At 38.3% G+C, this 17394-nt stretch overlaps 1 protein-coding gene and 1 pseudogene across 2 annotated transcripts in view; both read right to left on the reverse strand.

Moving 5' to 3' along the window:
* Positions 1-3472: 3472 nt before the first annotated feature.
* LOC100404225 (protein SET pseudogene) lies at positions 3473-4403 on the reverse strand (annotated as a pseudogene).
* A 1074-nt stretch (positions 4404-5477) lies between these two features.
* The window catches only part of GNB4 (G protein subunit beta 4), a 56216-nt gene continuing 44299 nt past the window's right edge, over positions 5478-17394 (reverse strand). For both annotated transcript variants that reach the window (XM_008981252.5, XM_078350204.1), the window contains 4 exons: positions 17229-17295; positions 16929-17130; positions 13902-14118; positions 5478-10106 (listed from right to left, as the gene is read on the reverse strand). In XM_008981252.5, coding sequence (XP_008979500.3) covers positions 10000-10106; positions 13902-14118; positions 16929-17130; positions 17229-17295 — 593 coding nt within the window. In that variant the 3' untranslated portion in view covers positions 5478-9999. The remainder of the gene's footprint in view (positions 10107-13901; positions 14119-16928; positions 17131-17228; positions 17296-17394) is intronic.

Consider the following 17394-nt stretch of genomic DNA (forward strand, 5'->3'; position numbering starts at 1 on the left):
CATCAGCCTACTGGGTAGCTGGGACTACAGGTACATGCCATCATGCCTGGCTAGTTTTTTGCAGAGATGTGGTTTCCTTATGTTGTCCAGACTGGTCTTGAACTCACAGGCTCCAGTGATCCTTTTACCTTAGCCTCCCAAAGTGCTGGGATTACAGGCGTGAGCCACCACACATAGCCATAATCAGCTTCAAACTTGTAAGAAGTGTGGATTCTTAGGTCTGAACTCAGCGTATGGAGTCAGGCAGTAGGTTTGGGCCTGGCAATCTATGGTTGAACAAGCCACCGGGTGTTTCTGATATGCAGTAAAGTTGGGGTTCCACTGGTATGGCATGTTTGGTATGGCATCTTCTCCATCACTGTTTTATGTAGTTCTACCTGATCAATTGTGAAAACATAATGAATGTTGGAAAAGGAACAGTAAAATAATGAAACTCTTATGCCTGGAAGTACGTGCACCTGTACTAAGCCCACAAATTATACAGAAATTAAGTAACTATGAATGATGTACTTCAAAGTTATTGCACATATGCCTGCTTTAAGTTTTAAAAATCTTGGTATTTTTTCTTTTTTTAAATTATACTTTTAAGTTCTGGGGTACATGTGCAGAACATGCAGGTTTGTTACATAGGTGTACATGTGCCATGGTGGTTTGTTGCATCCATCACTCCATCTACATTAGATATGTCTCCTAATGCTGTCCCTCCCCTATCCCCCCGCCCCCTACAGGTCCTCCTGCTATGTGATGTTCCCCTTCTGTGTCCATGTGTTCTCATTGTTCAGCACTCACTTATGAGTGAGAACATGCGGTATTTGGTTTTCTATTCTTGTGTCAGTTTGCTGAGAATGATGGTTTATAGTTTTATCCATGTCCTTGCAAAGGACATGAACTCATCGTTTTTTATGGCTGCATGGTATTCCATGGTATATATGTACCACATTTTCTTCATCCAGTCTATCATTGATGGGCATTTGGGTTGATTCCAAGTCTTTGCTATTGTGAGTAATGCTGCAGTAAACATACATGTGCATATGTCTTTATAATAGAACGATTTATAACCCTTTGGGTATACACCCAGTAATGGTTTTGCTGGGTTAAATGGTATTTCTAGTTGTAGGTCCTTGAGGAATCGCCACACTGTCTTCCACAATGGTTGAACTAATTTACACTCCTACCAACAGTGTACCAACATCTTCTCCAGCATCTGATTTTTTTAACAATTGCAAGTCTAACTGGTGTGAGATGGTGTATCAGTTTGGTTTTGATTTGCATTTCTCTAATGACTAGTGATGACAAGCTTTTTCTCATGTTTGTTGGCTGCATAAGTGTCTTCTTTTGAGAAGTGTCTGTTCATATCCTTTACTACTTTTTGATGGAGTTGTTTTTTCCTTGTGAATTTAAGTTCCCTGTAGTTTCTGGATGTTAGCCCTTTGTCAGATAGGTAGATTGCAAAATTTTCTCCCATTCTGTAAGTTTCCTGTTCACTCTGATGATGGTTTCTTTTGCTGCGCAGAAGCTCTTTAGTTTAATTATACCATTTGTCAATTTTGGTTTTTGTTGCCATCGTTTTTGGTGTTTTAATCCTTAAGTCCTTGCCCATGCCTATGTCCTGAATGATATTGCCTAGGTTTTCTTCTAGGGTTTTTATGGCGTTAGGTCTTAGGTTTAAATCTTCAACCCATCTGGAGTTAATTTTTGTATAAGGTGTAAGGATAGGATCGTTTCTGCATATGGCTAGGTAGTTTTCCCAACACCATTTATTGAATAGGGAATTATTTCCCCATTGCTTGTTTTTGTCAGGTTTGCCAATGATCAGATGGTTGTAGATGTGTGGCGTTATTTCTGAGGCCTCTGTTTTGGTACCAGTACCATGGTGTTTTGATTACTTTAGCTTTGTAGTATAGTTTAAAGTCAGGTAGTGTGATGTCTCCAGCTTTTTTTTTTTTTTTTTTGCTTAGGATTGTGTTGGCTATTTGGGCTCTTTTTTGGTTCCATATGAAGTTTAAGGTGGTTTTTTTCCAATTCTGGGAAGAAAATCATTGGTAGCTTGATGGGAATAGCGTTGAATCTATAATTCCTTTGGGCAGTATGGCCATTTTTATAATACTGATTTTTCCTAACCATGAGCATGGAATGTTTCTCCGTATCTTTGTGTCCTCTCTTATTTCCTTGAGCAGTGGTTTGTAGTTCTCCTTGAAGAGGTCCTTTACAAATCTTTTGTTAGTTGTATTCCTAGGCATTTTATTCTCTTTGTAGCAATTGTGAATGGGAGTTTGCTCTTGATTTTGTTCTCTTTTAGTCCATTATTGGTGTATAGGAATGCTTGTGATTTTTGCACATTGATTTTGTATCCTGAGACTTTGCTGAAGTTGCTTATCAGCTTAAGGAAAGTTTGGGCTGAGATGATGGGGTCTTTTAAATATACAATCATGTCATCGGCAAATAGAGACAGTTTGACTTCCTCTCTTCCTAACTGAACTTCCAACACTATGTTGAGTGGTGAGAGAGGGCACCCTTGTCTTGTGATGGTTTTCAAAGGAATGCTGCCAGTTTTTGCCCATTCAGTATGATATTGGCTGTGGGTTTGTCATAAATAGCTCTTATTATTTTGAGGTATGTTCTATTGATACCTAGGTTTATTGAGTTTCTAGCATGAAGGGCTGTTGAATTTTATTGAAGGCCTTCTCTGCATCTATTGCGATAATGGTGGTTTTTGTCTTTGGTTCTGTTAGTGCATATGCTTACTTTCTGTGTTTGCAGGATTATTTAAACTTTGTATAATCTTTTCACATTTTTTCACTATGCAAGCTTGCAAGGTGAAAATAAAACCTGTTTGCCTGATAGTTGACAAATATAGCATTTACACTAGTATTTAGTGAGTTTTAATTTTTTTTAGGAGAGAATTTATTTTAAAAGTGTCATCTTAAACTGCAAGGATGTCTGTCAGATGTTACAATTAAACATGCCAAAGGAGAAGCCATGTTGTCAAAATGCCCTCTTATCCCACCCAAACATCTCAAGCCCACCCTTTGCTGACCTTCTATAAGCCCATTTTAAAAATTTTTTTTTTCTTTTTTTAAACAAGAGGAAGTAGACAGATACATGTTGGTAAATGTTAACTGTCCATATTCACATAGAGACACAGTGTACTCTCTGAGCCCAATATACAGAGAAAGGAAAAAAGCTAGAATTCTATGCACTACTACACAGGGGCCTAGCACCCTCCAGCTTCCAGCAGAGCGAAGGGAGCAGGTTTTTCTTTTTTCCCACAGAGCTTGGTGGTATTGATTCCATACAGTTTTTGTTAAGACAGGAAGGGATAAAAATGAATTTCAAACAGAAAGGGGTAGAGACTGTTTTCCCATTGTATCCTGCTCAAGATATTTCCCCCCAAAATAAGTTGAGAACCATGGTGTAGAGAAAGACCTCAAAAACAGGGTGACTGAGCACAAGAGGGAAGGGAAAAAAAAAAAAAAAGACTGCCACTTGCTCTCAGGGGCTGGAGAAAATTTAAAAAAAGGAAGGTTGGAATCCATCAGTGTTCTATTAGTCATCTTCATCCTCCTCTCCTTCCTCCCCTTCATCATCATCTTCTTCACCTTCATCCACATCCCCTTCTTCATCAATATCTTCTAATCCTTCCTCCTCTTCATCATCATTTTCTTCTTCTTCATCATCCATATCAGGAACCACGTAGTATTGTAATGGGTTTGGCCAAATATCATCTTTGATGACCTCTCCTAATTCATCAGCACCTGCATCAGAATGGTCAGTAAACCAGGTAAAGAAGCTCTCTGGTTCCTCATGCTGCCTCTTCCTGCTGGCTTTATTCTGCGTTTGACTTGAACGTTTCGTCAAATCCTTTCCAGATTTCCATTTGATTTCGGTGGACTTTGAAGATGGATCACCACTCTCATTCAGATGAAATTCTTTGGAGAGAACTTTATTTTCAAAGTAAGGCTTTTCATCAAAATAAAAATCTATTCTGTAACCTGATTTAATACCTTCAAATTCTGTCACTTCAACTCTGGTCAAATAATGCAGTGCCTCTTCGTCCTCCTCCCCAAGCAGTGCAGACACTTGTGGATGGTTGACAAATGATGTTACCCAAAAATTTGGGATTTTGGCGATCAATTCTGACCTCTTCTGAAAAAATGGTTGGCGGAGTTTGTTATATTTCTGTTCTACTTTCAAAATCTCCTCACTGGCTTGTTCATTAAGTCTATTTCATTTTGTACTTCATCAATGTGTTCAATTGCTTCTTGCTGTTCTTTTTCTCCCTTCTTCGGCAAGCTTGCAGAGGCCGATGTCTCCTCCAGTCCCTGAGCAGGAGGTGGTCTTGGTTTCTTCTTTTCAGGCAGGAGTGGAGACTAGCGTTTGGGGGCCATGCTGCTGGGAAAGTCTGAGAACCGGAGCACAAGTCTTCTTGCTCGTCCAGAAGCAGGCAGAACACTCTATTCTTTCATTCTTAATCACTTTTACGTACGTAGGTTTCTTGAGTAGACCTCTTTTGACTGCATTACTGTTCATGAATTCATGACTGAATTCTTCTGGCCAAGTAGTAAAACAGGGTAAGTAAAATTTACATACACTCATTAGTATACGATGTCATACAGCACTATCAGAGCAGTCAAGAAGTTTTCTGCTTTAGACATAACAATTTACAGATAATTAGTACTTTTCGCTGGACAACAGGACTAATATTCAAAGTGTCAAAGGGGATTTTGTTCTTGCCCTCTGCTTCAACCTGTAGTGCTTTGTAACCCTGCATGGACTTGTAAGTTTAAGGGAAAGCAACATTTTATTATAGAATAATATTAAACAAGGACAGAAATAACCAGGAAAGCATAATAAACCTTCACCCCATTGCTCAGCTTCAAGAAGTACCAACTCACCGCCAAAGCTGTTTTATTTCCTCATTCATCCTCTCCAAAGGGTATGGTGGTGAAAAAAAAGTAGTAATGAATGATAATTTATCAACACCATAAGCAGAATTGCTTATTTAAAAATTACACAGGCCAGGCTTGTTGGCTCAAGCCTGCAATCCCAGCACTTTAGGAGATCAAGGTGGGATGGTCCCTTGAAGCCAGGAGTTCGAGACATGCCTGGGCAACAAAGCAAGACTCATCTCCATAAAACCTTTATAAAAAATTGGCTGGGCATGGCAGTTCACGCCTGTAATCAATCCCAGTACTTTAGGAGGCTGAGGCAGGCAGATCTCTTGAGCCCAGGAATTCAAGACCAACCTGGGCAACATACATCCTGTCTCCATAAAAATTGACTGGGTGTATTGGTATGCGCCCATAGTCCCATCTACTCCGGAGGCTGAGGTGAAATGATCACTTGAGTTGGGGACTCAGAGGTTGCAGTAAACGGTGATACCACCACTGCACTCCACCCTGGGCAACAGAGTAATACTCTTGGGGGGAAAAAAAAAAGGAAAACGGTGGTGGGGCATAAAAAACGATTCAGTGAAATCTGGTTAAAAGCATTTTATTGATTACAACATCAATTCACAATATTTTGTAAAGCTACTGTACAAATAGAGGAATGATTCACTGTGTAAGAAAGAGCTAAGAACAGTTAAATCATGATACAAGTCCATAGTAATCTAACATGTTTACCCTTTCCACAATTAGACTACTACTGACATTCATGTTCAATTGACTACAAGTGTATACAAATCATTCTAGGTAAAGAAAAACATTTTCAGAATGCTTTAACAGGAAAATAATTTTAATCAACTTTAAAAACACACTTAGATGTGGATGCCTTTGGATAGGAAAATAGAAAAGTAAGTGATCAGATCCTTCTTTGAAAAGAAAACAATAGGATAGAGCACCATTGTGTCAAAGACAAAAGGCTTGAGATATCTACCAAGTGTATCACTGAAGTTCTATTAAGAAATAAGATTTTGTTGAATACATTTAACACCAATTGGAGCAAAACATTTTCCCCCCCATAATGCTGCTTTATCATAACTATTTTACGAAATCAGTAACTGGATTGAGGAAAAAAAAATGAGACTTTATCAACATGCAAATATTTGCTAAATACAAGGTGTACCTCCAATGTGTGATTAGTAAGTTACTTTTTAAAGTGCTAGCTTATTCTACTATAAACCATTTTATTGAGTACCTATTATGTAACCAATATTTTAAAATATACACTGAATCTGAGGCAACCCAAAATGAACAATGGAAAGAAAAGTAAATGTTAAATGTACTTCACGTTCACATTCTAGTAGTCTAATTTAAAACATAAATTCATTGTGCAACCCGTAAGAAAGATGGTCTAACCTGTGGCTGTTTTTTTAAATTCTAACAGGAGAAATCATTTAAAATTTTGCTTTTTCACAATGGCATAAAAGAATTTGAACATATTTAATTTAAAAAAATTAAGCCTGACTCAGACTCCACAAAGATTTTAGAAAGGACATCTTCCCTATTGAAATGATGGCAAACCCAAATGGGGGATTGTTGAACCAGTTTTCCTACGTTAAACCAAGAATAAGCCACAAGTATTCAGTTGTGTTACAATTTAGATCTGAGACATTTACATCAAAGCAGATTTTCCTGAACATGTTCACATTTAAAATGCTTAAGATCTTATTGTAAAATCTAAAATATCAAACATTGGAGGAGCTCAGTTACACATTAGCACAGCAGTTTTAAACAATAATAAAAGTTTCATTTTTTCCCCTTAAGTCAAGATCCATTTATCTATTAATAGGTTAAGCTTGAGATCTGTAACATATTCTAGAAGCACCTACCTCTATTTAATTTCCAGGAGACTAGAATCATTGTGCAATTTCTGAGGTCATCTCAGTCTAAAATGCAGGGAATTGCTGAACAGGCCCATTTGCTGTTGAGATATGAAGCCCAAAATCTTTGCCTCTGAAGATGGAATTCAGTGTGGTATGTGTAATCACAAGTAGAAATTTGAGCTAGGGAAGGACCTTGGATATTCAGTCTAAATCTCAAACAGCATAGCTGTCAAAAATGAGGCTGTCCATTAAAGTGGAAGAGATATCCTTGCTGATAGCAAGAACTGCTTTCTTAAGCAGGTTTTTGGGACAATATGCTAAACACCAGAGGGTGATCACACATTTAAAAAAGAACATGTACTTCTAAAATATTCTTGCCAGATCTCAAAAAACTACTCTTCTTGACATGCTACAGAGTCAACAGATTAACCTTCTGAGGCACATTATGTTTAAATGTTAGCACTTCAGGAGGCTGATGCTTGTGGACCACTTGAGGCCAGGAGTACAAGATCAGCCTGGCCGAGATGGCAAAATCCTGTGTCTACTAAAAGTACAAAAATTTGCCAGGCATGGTGGCACATGCCTATAGTCCCAGCTACTTGGGAGGCTGAGGCACAAGAATCGCTTGAACCCAGGAGGCAGAGGTTGCAGTGGACAATATCGCGCCACTGTACTCCAGCCTGGGCAGAGTGAGACTCTTTAAAAAAAGAAAGAATAAGAAACATTAACTCCAATATTCTTTTTCTGAGATGGAGTCTCCTGTCGCACAGGCTGGAGTGCAGTGGCATGATCTTGACTCACTGCAACCTCCATCTCCCAGGCTGAAGCAAGATTCTCCTTCCTCAGCCTCCCAAGCAGCTGGGATGACAGGCACGTGCCACCATGCCCAGCCAATTTTTTTGTAATTTTAGTAGAGACGGGGTTTCACCATGTTGGCCAGGCTGGGCTTGAACTCCTGACCTCAGGTGATCCATCTGTGTCGGCCTCCCAAAGTGCTAAAATTACAGGCATGAACCACTGCTCCTGGCCTGCAATATTCTTGATGATGCAAAATTTTAAAAACTAAATCCAGCCGGATTTTTCAGCCTTGAAAAACTAAGATCCAAACTATTCGACATTTCTGCAAATTATATACTCATTGAATTCAGGAACAATAACAGAATTAATCAATACAACTTAAACTGCAAGTAAACAAATATATTTAGCAAGTGGAGCCCCTCTTATTAAAAGCTAAGGTATAACCAGGAAGGTAACTGTGGTAGTGAGGCTACTTTGTCACCATTTGTTACTGTGTATAATTAGCCACAAGTGTTAAGTAGTAGTTTTTAGTTGCTGAGTGAATAATTACGGGAATTGCTTTAAACTCTTCATAAACTTTTTTTTAATTTCTGGAGACAGAGTCTTGCTCTGTTGCCCAGGCTGGTCTCGAACTCCTGACCTCAAGTGATCCGCCTACCTCAGCTTCCCAAAGTTCGGATTACAGGTGTGAGCCACTGCACCCACCCTTTAAAAAGTTAATAGAAATCTTAACCAAAATATAAGTATACATTCATAACTGCCATCTACAATATTCTATTTTTTTGGTCCTATATCTTAGTTTGCCTGTATCCATTTTTATTATCCTCCTGTCAGCTGATTTTAACAAACAAAACTGATACCGATGTCTTTACAGTTGATGCACATATTCTCACATTCACAATATAAAAATAAAAATTTACAGGTAAAATTTGGGAGTATTTTTAGGTTAAGGTTTCACATGTTCAAAAGCTAACGAAGACCTATCTGAAAAGTAACAAAGTTAGAAAACAAGCACTTCTATATCAGAATAATCCAAGATTTTACCATCAAGCAAGACTAACAATCTTCTATTATCAATTTGATTTATTTGTAAAAGAAAATCTAAGAGGAAAAGTATATTTAACTTGGTGGTAGCAGACATTTAGTAATAGACACATTATTCTACCACAGAAGAATTAATATATTTCTCTAACTCCTTTAGGAACTGCTTTAGGACGGCTTTAAGTGAAATCACTTAGATCTAGACATCTTTTGAAGCAAAACCACTTAGAAACCAGTATTTTGTGCTAAGGAAGGGAAGAAATACTATAAAATAGAACAAAAAGCTTAAAGGTTTCATTTTAAGAAATTTAAAGGCACAGATTTCACGTCAATTCAGATTTTATATTATGCAAACATGAAATAAACCACCATGTTACAACAAATATGTGCTAGCGATTGGTTAGATTTTACACTTCTCTCCAAATGTAACACTCACATTGCATTTCTTATCTAGATGTATACAGATAGCACTGGGAAGGATGTTCAGATGCAAGGACAATCCCAATGTTTATCCAACTCCTTAAAGATGAGCAGACACTACAAACTTAGCTCCAGAATATGAAATGAATAGGAAAGTCAAGCTATTTAGAAGAGGGCTACTCAAAGTGTCAACTGATCATAATCAGGCATTTACAATGTCAAGAACCATTTATATACTATTATTATTTTTTAATTAATAAATGCTAATGAAGTTTCTTAGGTATATCTAAAATATCAGTGAAATCTTCAGATTATCTGTCCCCTCAGAGGACTGAAAACAATCTCCTCCTTAGATTAACGGTACAGCAGAGGATGCGTGAGAAACGCTAGCTCCTTAGATGAACAGTATGGCAGAAGATGCATGAGAAATGAAGGACCCCCTCAGAGGTGCCCCACCCATCAGTGCTCTTAAACATGAAGCCATCAGGACCTCTTAGATTCAGAGAGAGATCTGAATTCAAGAATTCAAGGGGACTTTATTCAGGCATAAATACACATACAGTAGCATTTCTATTTCTGTGCCTGTTTCTTCTATTATAAAGCTCAATAATGTGACACTTCTGGTGTCTACAAAGCTAAAAATGTACTTCTTAAAAAATGCAAACACAATGGTGAGCCGCTATAATGTGTACATTCTGTCCTACACAAAGAAAATAGACTCTGAGTACACACAACAATTCAAGGTTAAATTAACTCCTCAAATTAATACACTGGTCCTTTTGATCTCAGAAGACACCTCTGCCTCCCCCCCCACCTTTTTTTTTTTGGTACTTTACTGAAAGCTTGTTTTTGTATATAATCTAATAGAAAAATCTTCACCTGCAAATATAAGGTAGAATTTTTTCACAGCTATAGGCTGTAGCACTGATTTCTCCAGATGTAAGGGTGGAGAACAAAGAATATGTATGACACTGTTAATTCCAGATTCTAAGAAAACTGTCCCAGGAGCCTGTTGCCACAGCCATGCCATCATCAGTTACACCTAAGCAGCTCACACGGTTGTCATGACCAGCAAGGACACCTGAAAAAAACAATTCAGTAAAAAGCAGTTGTAGAGTTTTAGAATTCAACAACTATATTCATAGACTGAGATTTAAAAGGGTACTTAAAAACTACCAGTCCAGTTTGAAAGCTCATCAGCTAAAAACAAAATTAAAAGAAAACGAATTTCTCTAAGAAGACTCAGGTTAGGAAGAACCTGGATGTATTTATAAATTTGTATTATTTGGATTTTTGACGTGTGTCAATTTGTGGTTTTAATTTTTGAAAAATCATTTTATAATTCAACTTGTATCTAGGAAAACATATGTAGACAATTATTCTGCATCTCTAGTAAGTTCATGATATTCCAAATTTGCTACCAAGCTATGTTATTTTTAACAAAAACAAGATTTTTCAATGAAGTTCACTGAAGTAGCCCTTTACCACAGGAACAACAAAAACATAAGAATAAAGCTGCCTTATATCACTGTTTCCAAAAATAGCAACATAATTTACTTACTTCCTTATGCTAATGACCAAACTCAGGAATGTTATTGGTTATAACTTTCTGAAACCATGAAAGTTTTCATTTCTCTTACATATTAAACTCACTTGATACATTCCCAGTATTTGGGAGGAAAACAAGAAATACAATAAGATTAATAAGAAAATTTAGAATACATCAAATACCCAAAAGAATTTTTAAAAGACACTGTGTTTGAATTTCCATTATCTCTCTATTCTTAAGCATGTCATATTCCATCAATCATCTCAGGAATGGAAGTTCATCTTGTCTAACTCTTAATATTCTCTATACTGTCTCCAGTATGGCCATGTTTGAAAATGGGAAAATTTACCATTAGGAGTTGAAATAACAACAACAAAATGAACATTGTGGCTATATAAGTCACACTGGAGGGGGAATGAATTTGTAATTCACAAGTCAGGATTCAATTTTAAGTTGAAAGTTCCAGTTGAGTCAACTTGAGACCTGCTGTAAACAAAGCAAAACTAAAACTCAAGCATGTAAGTGTAGACAAGCAGCACACTTTTATTTTGTTATGGATACTAATGGATTCAATCCATGCAAAACACCCAATACCTTTAAAAAGTAATCAGCTTTAAGCAACAGAAGATTTCCAATAATCTACTTGGAAAGCGTAAAATTGTGAACCATGCAGTCTCTTAAAAGAGGTTGTAGAAAATTATTCTTGGAAAAGCTAACACTGCCTCTGCTGCCTCAGGAACCCCAACAACTGCATGGCGGGTGTTAAAAGGGTAAGGACGTAAACCCACAAGGACAGTGAGAGCAGGCAATGGCAACAAACCTCTGTAAGCTAGATGGTGGCAACCATGTTAATGAACCCCAAAATACTGACTTCAAAATGAAAGATCTAGTAAGCCAAGTAACAAAATTACACTCTAGATTCTCTGAAAATGTCCCTACTAGGTGGAACCAGGTATCTCTGGAACAGGTAGGGCAAAGTCAGAGTAAAGTAAGATTGCACTGGAAAGTGTTCATGAATCAGTAAGACCCCCAGGTGTCCGCTTCCTCTACTCTGCAGAGTCCAGTGATGGATCATCCTGCACTGTGGCCTAAGACTAGAGACTCTTGTCAATGGAAAAGGTGAAACAGGGTCTCCAGACTGGAAGAAAAGGGGCACAGATGTGACTGGTAAAACTGTGCTTATATGGGGAAGAAAGAATTTACTAGCTAAATGTTGTGGCCCCTCAGTTTTCTCTTGAAATCAGCCCCCAACTGGCAGCCAGTTTATACACTTCATGGAGGAAAGCGGAAGATGGAAAAAGTCAGACAGGCAGACATAGCAGAGTTTCTCAGTGAACGGCCAATTAGATCACCCTTCAGGGGGGCCTAGAATCAGCACACCAGCCATGTGCTCAGAGCTTCAAGTGGTTTTAGTGCCTCACTCTTAAGTTTGAATAAGACACTATCACTTTTGGCCGGGCACGGTGGCTCAGGCCTATAATCCCAGCACTTTGGGAGGCCAAGGCGGGTGGATCACAAGGTCAAGAGATCGAGACCATCCTGGTCAATAAGGTGAAACCCCATCTCTACTAAAAATACAAAAAATTAGCTGGGCATGGTGGCGCATGCCTGTAGTCCCAGCTACTCGGGAGGCTGATGCAGGAGAATTGCCTGAACCCAGGAGGCGGAGGTTGCGGTGAGCCGAGATCGCGCTGTTGCACTCCAGCCTGGGTAACAAGAGCGAAACTCTGTCTCAATAAAAAATAAAAAAGAAACCAACACTTTCAAGAAAATTTCTAAAGGACAGGGAACCCTAAAAATGAAGGAAAAAAACAACTTGGAAACACAAAAGACTATGCTTGAAGAAGAAACTTAAAAAACTAATTTACTTATAACCTCAGAGAAACACAGACTTCATTTATGAACAAAAAAATGGGTGCCACAAAAAGAACAAAATACCTCTTAAGTTAAAAAGATGGTAGCAAAAATGAAAACCAAAACTTCACAGAAGTGTTGAAACCCAAGGTAAAGGTTCCTCCCAACAGATAAAGCGAAAAAGATGGAAAATGGAAGAATATAATTAAAAAGCCAAAGGATCAGTCCAGGAAGCCCATTCAATATAATGGGAGATCTAGAAAAGGGAATGATGATAACAGAGAAGAAATAAAATTCAACAAGCACCCCCCCACCCCGCAGTTGTCCTGTTCTATAGAGTAATGAGTTTCCAGATCAAAAAGGCTCACTAGATAACCCAGCACAATGAATGAAAATGATCCGCTCCAAGACATGTCAAAACCGGCAGACAGCGTGAAGATTCATTACTGAGAAGTATATCCAAACTAAGAATATAAACCAAAAAGTTAACTGTAGAAAATACAAAAAACCTGCATGGCAAAAGAAGTCACAATGTCTCACAGCTCAACAGCAAAGGACTTTTTAAACACTGAATGTGGTCCTAAACAAAATTTATCATATGGGAAAAACTGGTTGGGAAGAAGATGGCCATGGCGGGAGCAGCTTAAAACAAACACTTATCTATGATAACAGGTCAGCAACAGTTAACATCCCTAAAATTAAAACAAGTAACAGCAATACAGGCATGTTATTTAGAGATATGTAAGTAAGGTGATTCAAGCCTGTAATCTCAGCTACTCCAGAGGCTGACATGAGAAGAAACCAACCTTACCAACATAGAGAGACTCTGTCCCAAAACAAGGGGGGATGAGGGGACCAGGTAAATGACTACATGTATAGTTACTCTGGGGAGCAGAAACTGTGCACTGGGAATGAAACAACTGCTGTTTTGGTAACAGGACAATTGGATTGCTTTAAGTATAATTTTGATTTTTAAAAATAGTTATAAATTACTCTGTGTGACTTGTTATTAATGAAGGTCCCCAGTGTGGCTGAATGTGTATTGTCATCTTGTGGAAGCAGAGGAGGACTCAGAGTATGGGGCTAAGGGAAGACCACAGGTCTATGTCTTGTCCCATACAAGATCTGCTTCAGAAAGAAGAAAACCAGCAGTTACAGTGTTTCCTGTCAGGTGATGAAAAGTGTGATTTCTAAAATACCATACTGAATCATATTCACTATCCATCTTTAATTCTGAAACCTACCAAACAAGAAAATATTACAGAACTCAATGTGACTCTTCAGAAAGCAAAAATATAAATATGGCTTATGGATTATAACCACAAACAAAGGATAAAAACAAAGAACTTGAAGAGAACCATTGGGTTACCACTTTCCACAACTCCAAGATGTCCATGGAGGCCTAGAACACAACTGATGGGAACCTCTTCTGCTTCCTGAAAATCAGAACCACATTAGGACTTATTTACTAACCTGCACGATCTCCTTTTAGTGTGTCCCATACATTACAATTAAAGTCATCATAACCGGCCAACAAGAGACGCCCACTTTTTGAGAAGGCTACGGAAGTGATTCCACAGATGATATTGTCATGAGAATACAGTAATAACTCTTGGTCTGCACGAAGGTCAAAGAGCCGACAAGTGGCATCATCAGAGCCAGTGGCGAAGGCATATCCATTTGGGAAAAACTAGACAGGAAAGGAACAAACATTTATTCTACAGATGGATGCAAAATCATAAGAGGCAGTGAATAACAGACAAATCTAGACTCATATTCCAACTTGGCTACTTACCAGGTGAGCGATGTTGGGCACTAAAGCTTCTTAAATACTTTGAGCTTTAGACTCCATCTCAGAGTGTTGGTTAGGATTGAATTAAATAACATATGCAAAGTACACAGCGCATTGTTCAGTACACAGCAAATATTCAACAGATACTGGCTCTGGTTCTCCATATGTCATACTGAAACATTTAAGGCAAGTACTAATATTTATAAAATGTATACATGTGTGTGTGGCTACGATGGAAGGAGTGGTTAGGAGATAAAAAGTCCACAATCTTGATAGGCTTATAAAGACCCCTTAGGACAGTTCTTTTTCAGAATTCAAAATTTTTCAGATTTTAGAAAGCAAAACCCAAATCTGGTGCAATCTGCAATACACTATCAAGTCAATATTAGTAAATAACACTATTCAAATCCTCAATATCTTACTTCTTGTCACCTTAGGATATCCACATTGACAAGTTGTCTACTAAGTGTCCTACATAATGGTGTTTTGGGTCCCTGAATTTTTAATTGCTTTTGTTTTATGAATTTCAATGTTACAGCATCACTATTGTCTCTTTTATTAAAGTACAACTCTCATTTACAGTTTTTGCTCCAATTCTACTTTGCTTAATAGTAATACAGTAATATCACTACAGATTTCCTTCCAGTTTATGACTTACCCATTCTTTTACTGTTACATTATGCCTTCCTGGGTCGTTTTGTTTTACGTTTATTTCTTGCAAACAACATTATGGTTCAGTTTATTCTGTATCTTTTTTTTTTTTTTTAAGACAGAGTTTCGCTCTTGTTACCCAGGCTGGAGTGCAATGGCGCGATCTCGGCTCACCGCAATCTCCGCCTCCTGGGTTCAGGCAATTCTCCTGCCTCAGCCTCCTGAGTAGCTGGAATTACAGGTATGCGCCACCATGCCCAGCTAATTTTTTGTATTTTTAGTAGAGACAGGGTTTCACCATGTTGACCAGGATGGTCTCGATCTCTTGATCTCGTGATCCACCTGCCTCAGCCTCCCAAAGTGCTGGGATTACAGGCGTGAGCCACCGCGCCTGGCCTATTCTGTATCTTTTAATAGCGGTAATCATTTACAGGTAATGCCTTAAGTGATTATTCATGGTCTTAATCTCTTATCCTATAGTATATTTACTGTATTTTCTCCCCACATCATCACTCTGGTTTCTGATACTGAAAATTCTTGGGTCACAATATTTCCCCCTTAACACTGGGCAGATTATTGTTCAGGAGCCTTCCAGCGGTGTCTATTGTGAAAACGTGCGAGGTTAGCTTGGTTTTTTACTCTTTTATATCTAGGTAATCTATGTTTTCATCTTGGAATTTATTCCCTTATCTTTTGATACTCTAAATTCAACAGGATGTGTTGTTTTCTTTTAATTACTTTTTTTTGTTTTTTTGAGATGGAGTCTGGCTGTCGCCCAGGCTGTAGTGCAGTGGCACAGTCTTGGCTCACTGCAACCTCCACCTCCTGGGTTCAAGTGATTCTCCTGCCTCAGACTCCTCAGTAGCTGGGATTACAGGCATGTGTCACAACGTCTGGCTAATATTTTGCATTTTTAGTAGAAATGTGGTTTCACCATGTTGACCAGGGTGGTCTTGAACTCCTGAGCTCAAGTGATCTGCCTGCCTCAGCCTCCCAAAGTGCTGGGATTACAAGCATGAACCATGGCTCCAGGCTCCTCTTTTAATTACTTTTTAAAAAGTACTTCATAAGACTCTTGGACCTTCAACTCAATGTCTTTCCTCAACTGAGATATTTTTTAAAAAATTATTTCTTGGCTATACTTCTGCTTCCAGTCAAAATAGAGTAACAGTGATTGGATTTGCTCCATGCCTTAAAGGAGAATCACTTGAACCCAGGAGGTGGAGGTTGCAGTGAGCCAAGAATACGCCCTGTAAACTTTCATGGAAAGTACTTCACAGTACTGAGGTTCATGAATATTAAGCAGCATGACTAGTTTCACACAGGTACTAATGACAGCAGAATTAAGATTAGATCCCAGGTTTCACTGACTTCAAAAGCTATACTCTACACTAAACAGCTGCTTTTTTCATCCTTATTATTCTCTCTTTGGGTTGTTCCCTTTGGTCCCAGAGATATGGGACTTTTTTCTCATCTAAATTCACTGTTAGAACATCCACAATCTGCTTGTTTACGCATGATAATCTATCCCTCTACTTTATGGGGGGGTGGAGCGATATTCACTAGCATAATCCTAGACTGTCAGGCACAGTGGCTTATGCCTATAATCCCAACACTTTGGGAGGCTGAGGTGGGAGGATTGCTTCAGCTCAGGAGCTCGAGACAACACAGCAAAACCCCATTTCTACAAAAACTGGCTGTGCATGGTGGTGTATGCCTGTAATCCCAGCTACTCAGGAGACTGAGGTGGTAGGATCACTTGACCCCAGGAGGTTAAGGCTGCAGTGAGCCATGATTGCACCACAGCACTCCAGCCTGGGCAACAGAGCAAGAATGTCTCAAAAAACAAACAAACAAACAAAAATCCAACAATAAAAAAGATCTATGACTATGAATTGAAGCTTTTTAAAAAAATCAAACCCTTATTACTTGGAGATTCAAAGTTATAAGAACATATTATTTATAAAAATCCATGAAGTAATTTGTTGTTAAAATCATGCCATAGAGCTCAATACTTTATGCAGAATAAATTTTCTCTGGAAATACTATTCACTTACACTGACAGCATTAATATCTGAGACATGTCCTGTGAAAGACTGTCTACACATTCCATCTCGAATATCCCATAATTTTGAAGAGGCATCACAAGCACCAGAAACAAAAGTCCTCATGTCAGGACTCAGGGAAAGACTCATTACATCTCCAGAATGCCCAGTGAATGTGGTGGTCTGCTGGGCAGTTTCGATGTCCCATAAAGCACTGTAATTAAAGACAAAATAAAACACTTAATGACAATTATCTCTTATGTCATTTCCTACCACAACCCTCAAACCAGTGTTCTTCTGGAATAAACTTACCAAGTTGTATCTCCTGAACTTGTAACAATTTGGCTGTCATCTAAAAAACGACAGCAGGACAAGTACCCTACAGTATAAAGAGTAGCAAATTTTAGGTTATCACTGATTGAATAACTTAGTTACCATATGAAATAGCAATATATATTTTTAAAAACAATACCTGGGC

The sequence above is a fragment of the Callithrix jacchus genome, chromosome 15 (genome assembly GCF_049354715.1).
Source record: "Callithrix jacchus isolate 240 chromosome 15, calJac240_pri, whole genome shotgun sequence".
Lineage (NCBI taxonomy): Eukaryota > Metazoa > Chordata > Mammalia > Primates > Cebidae > Callithrix > Callithrix jacchus.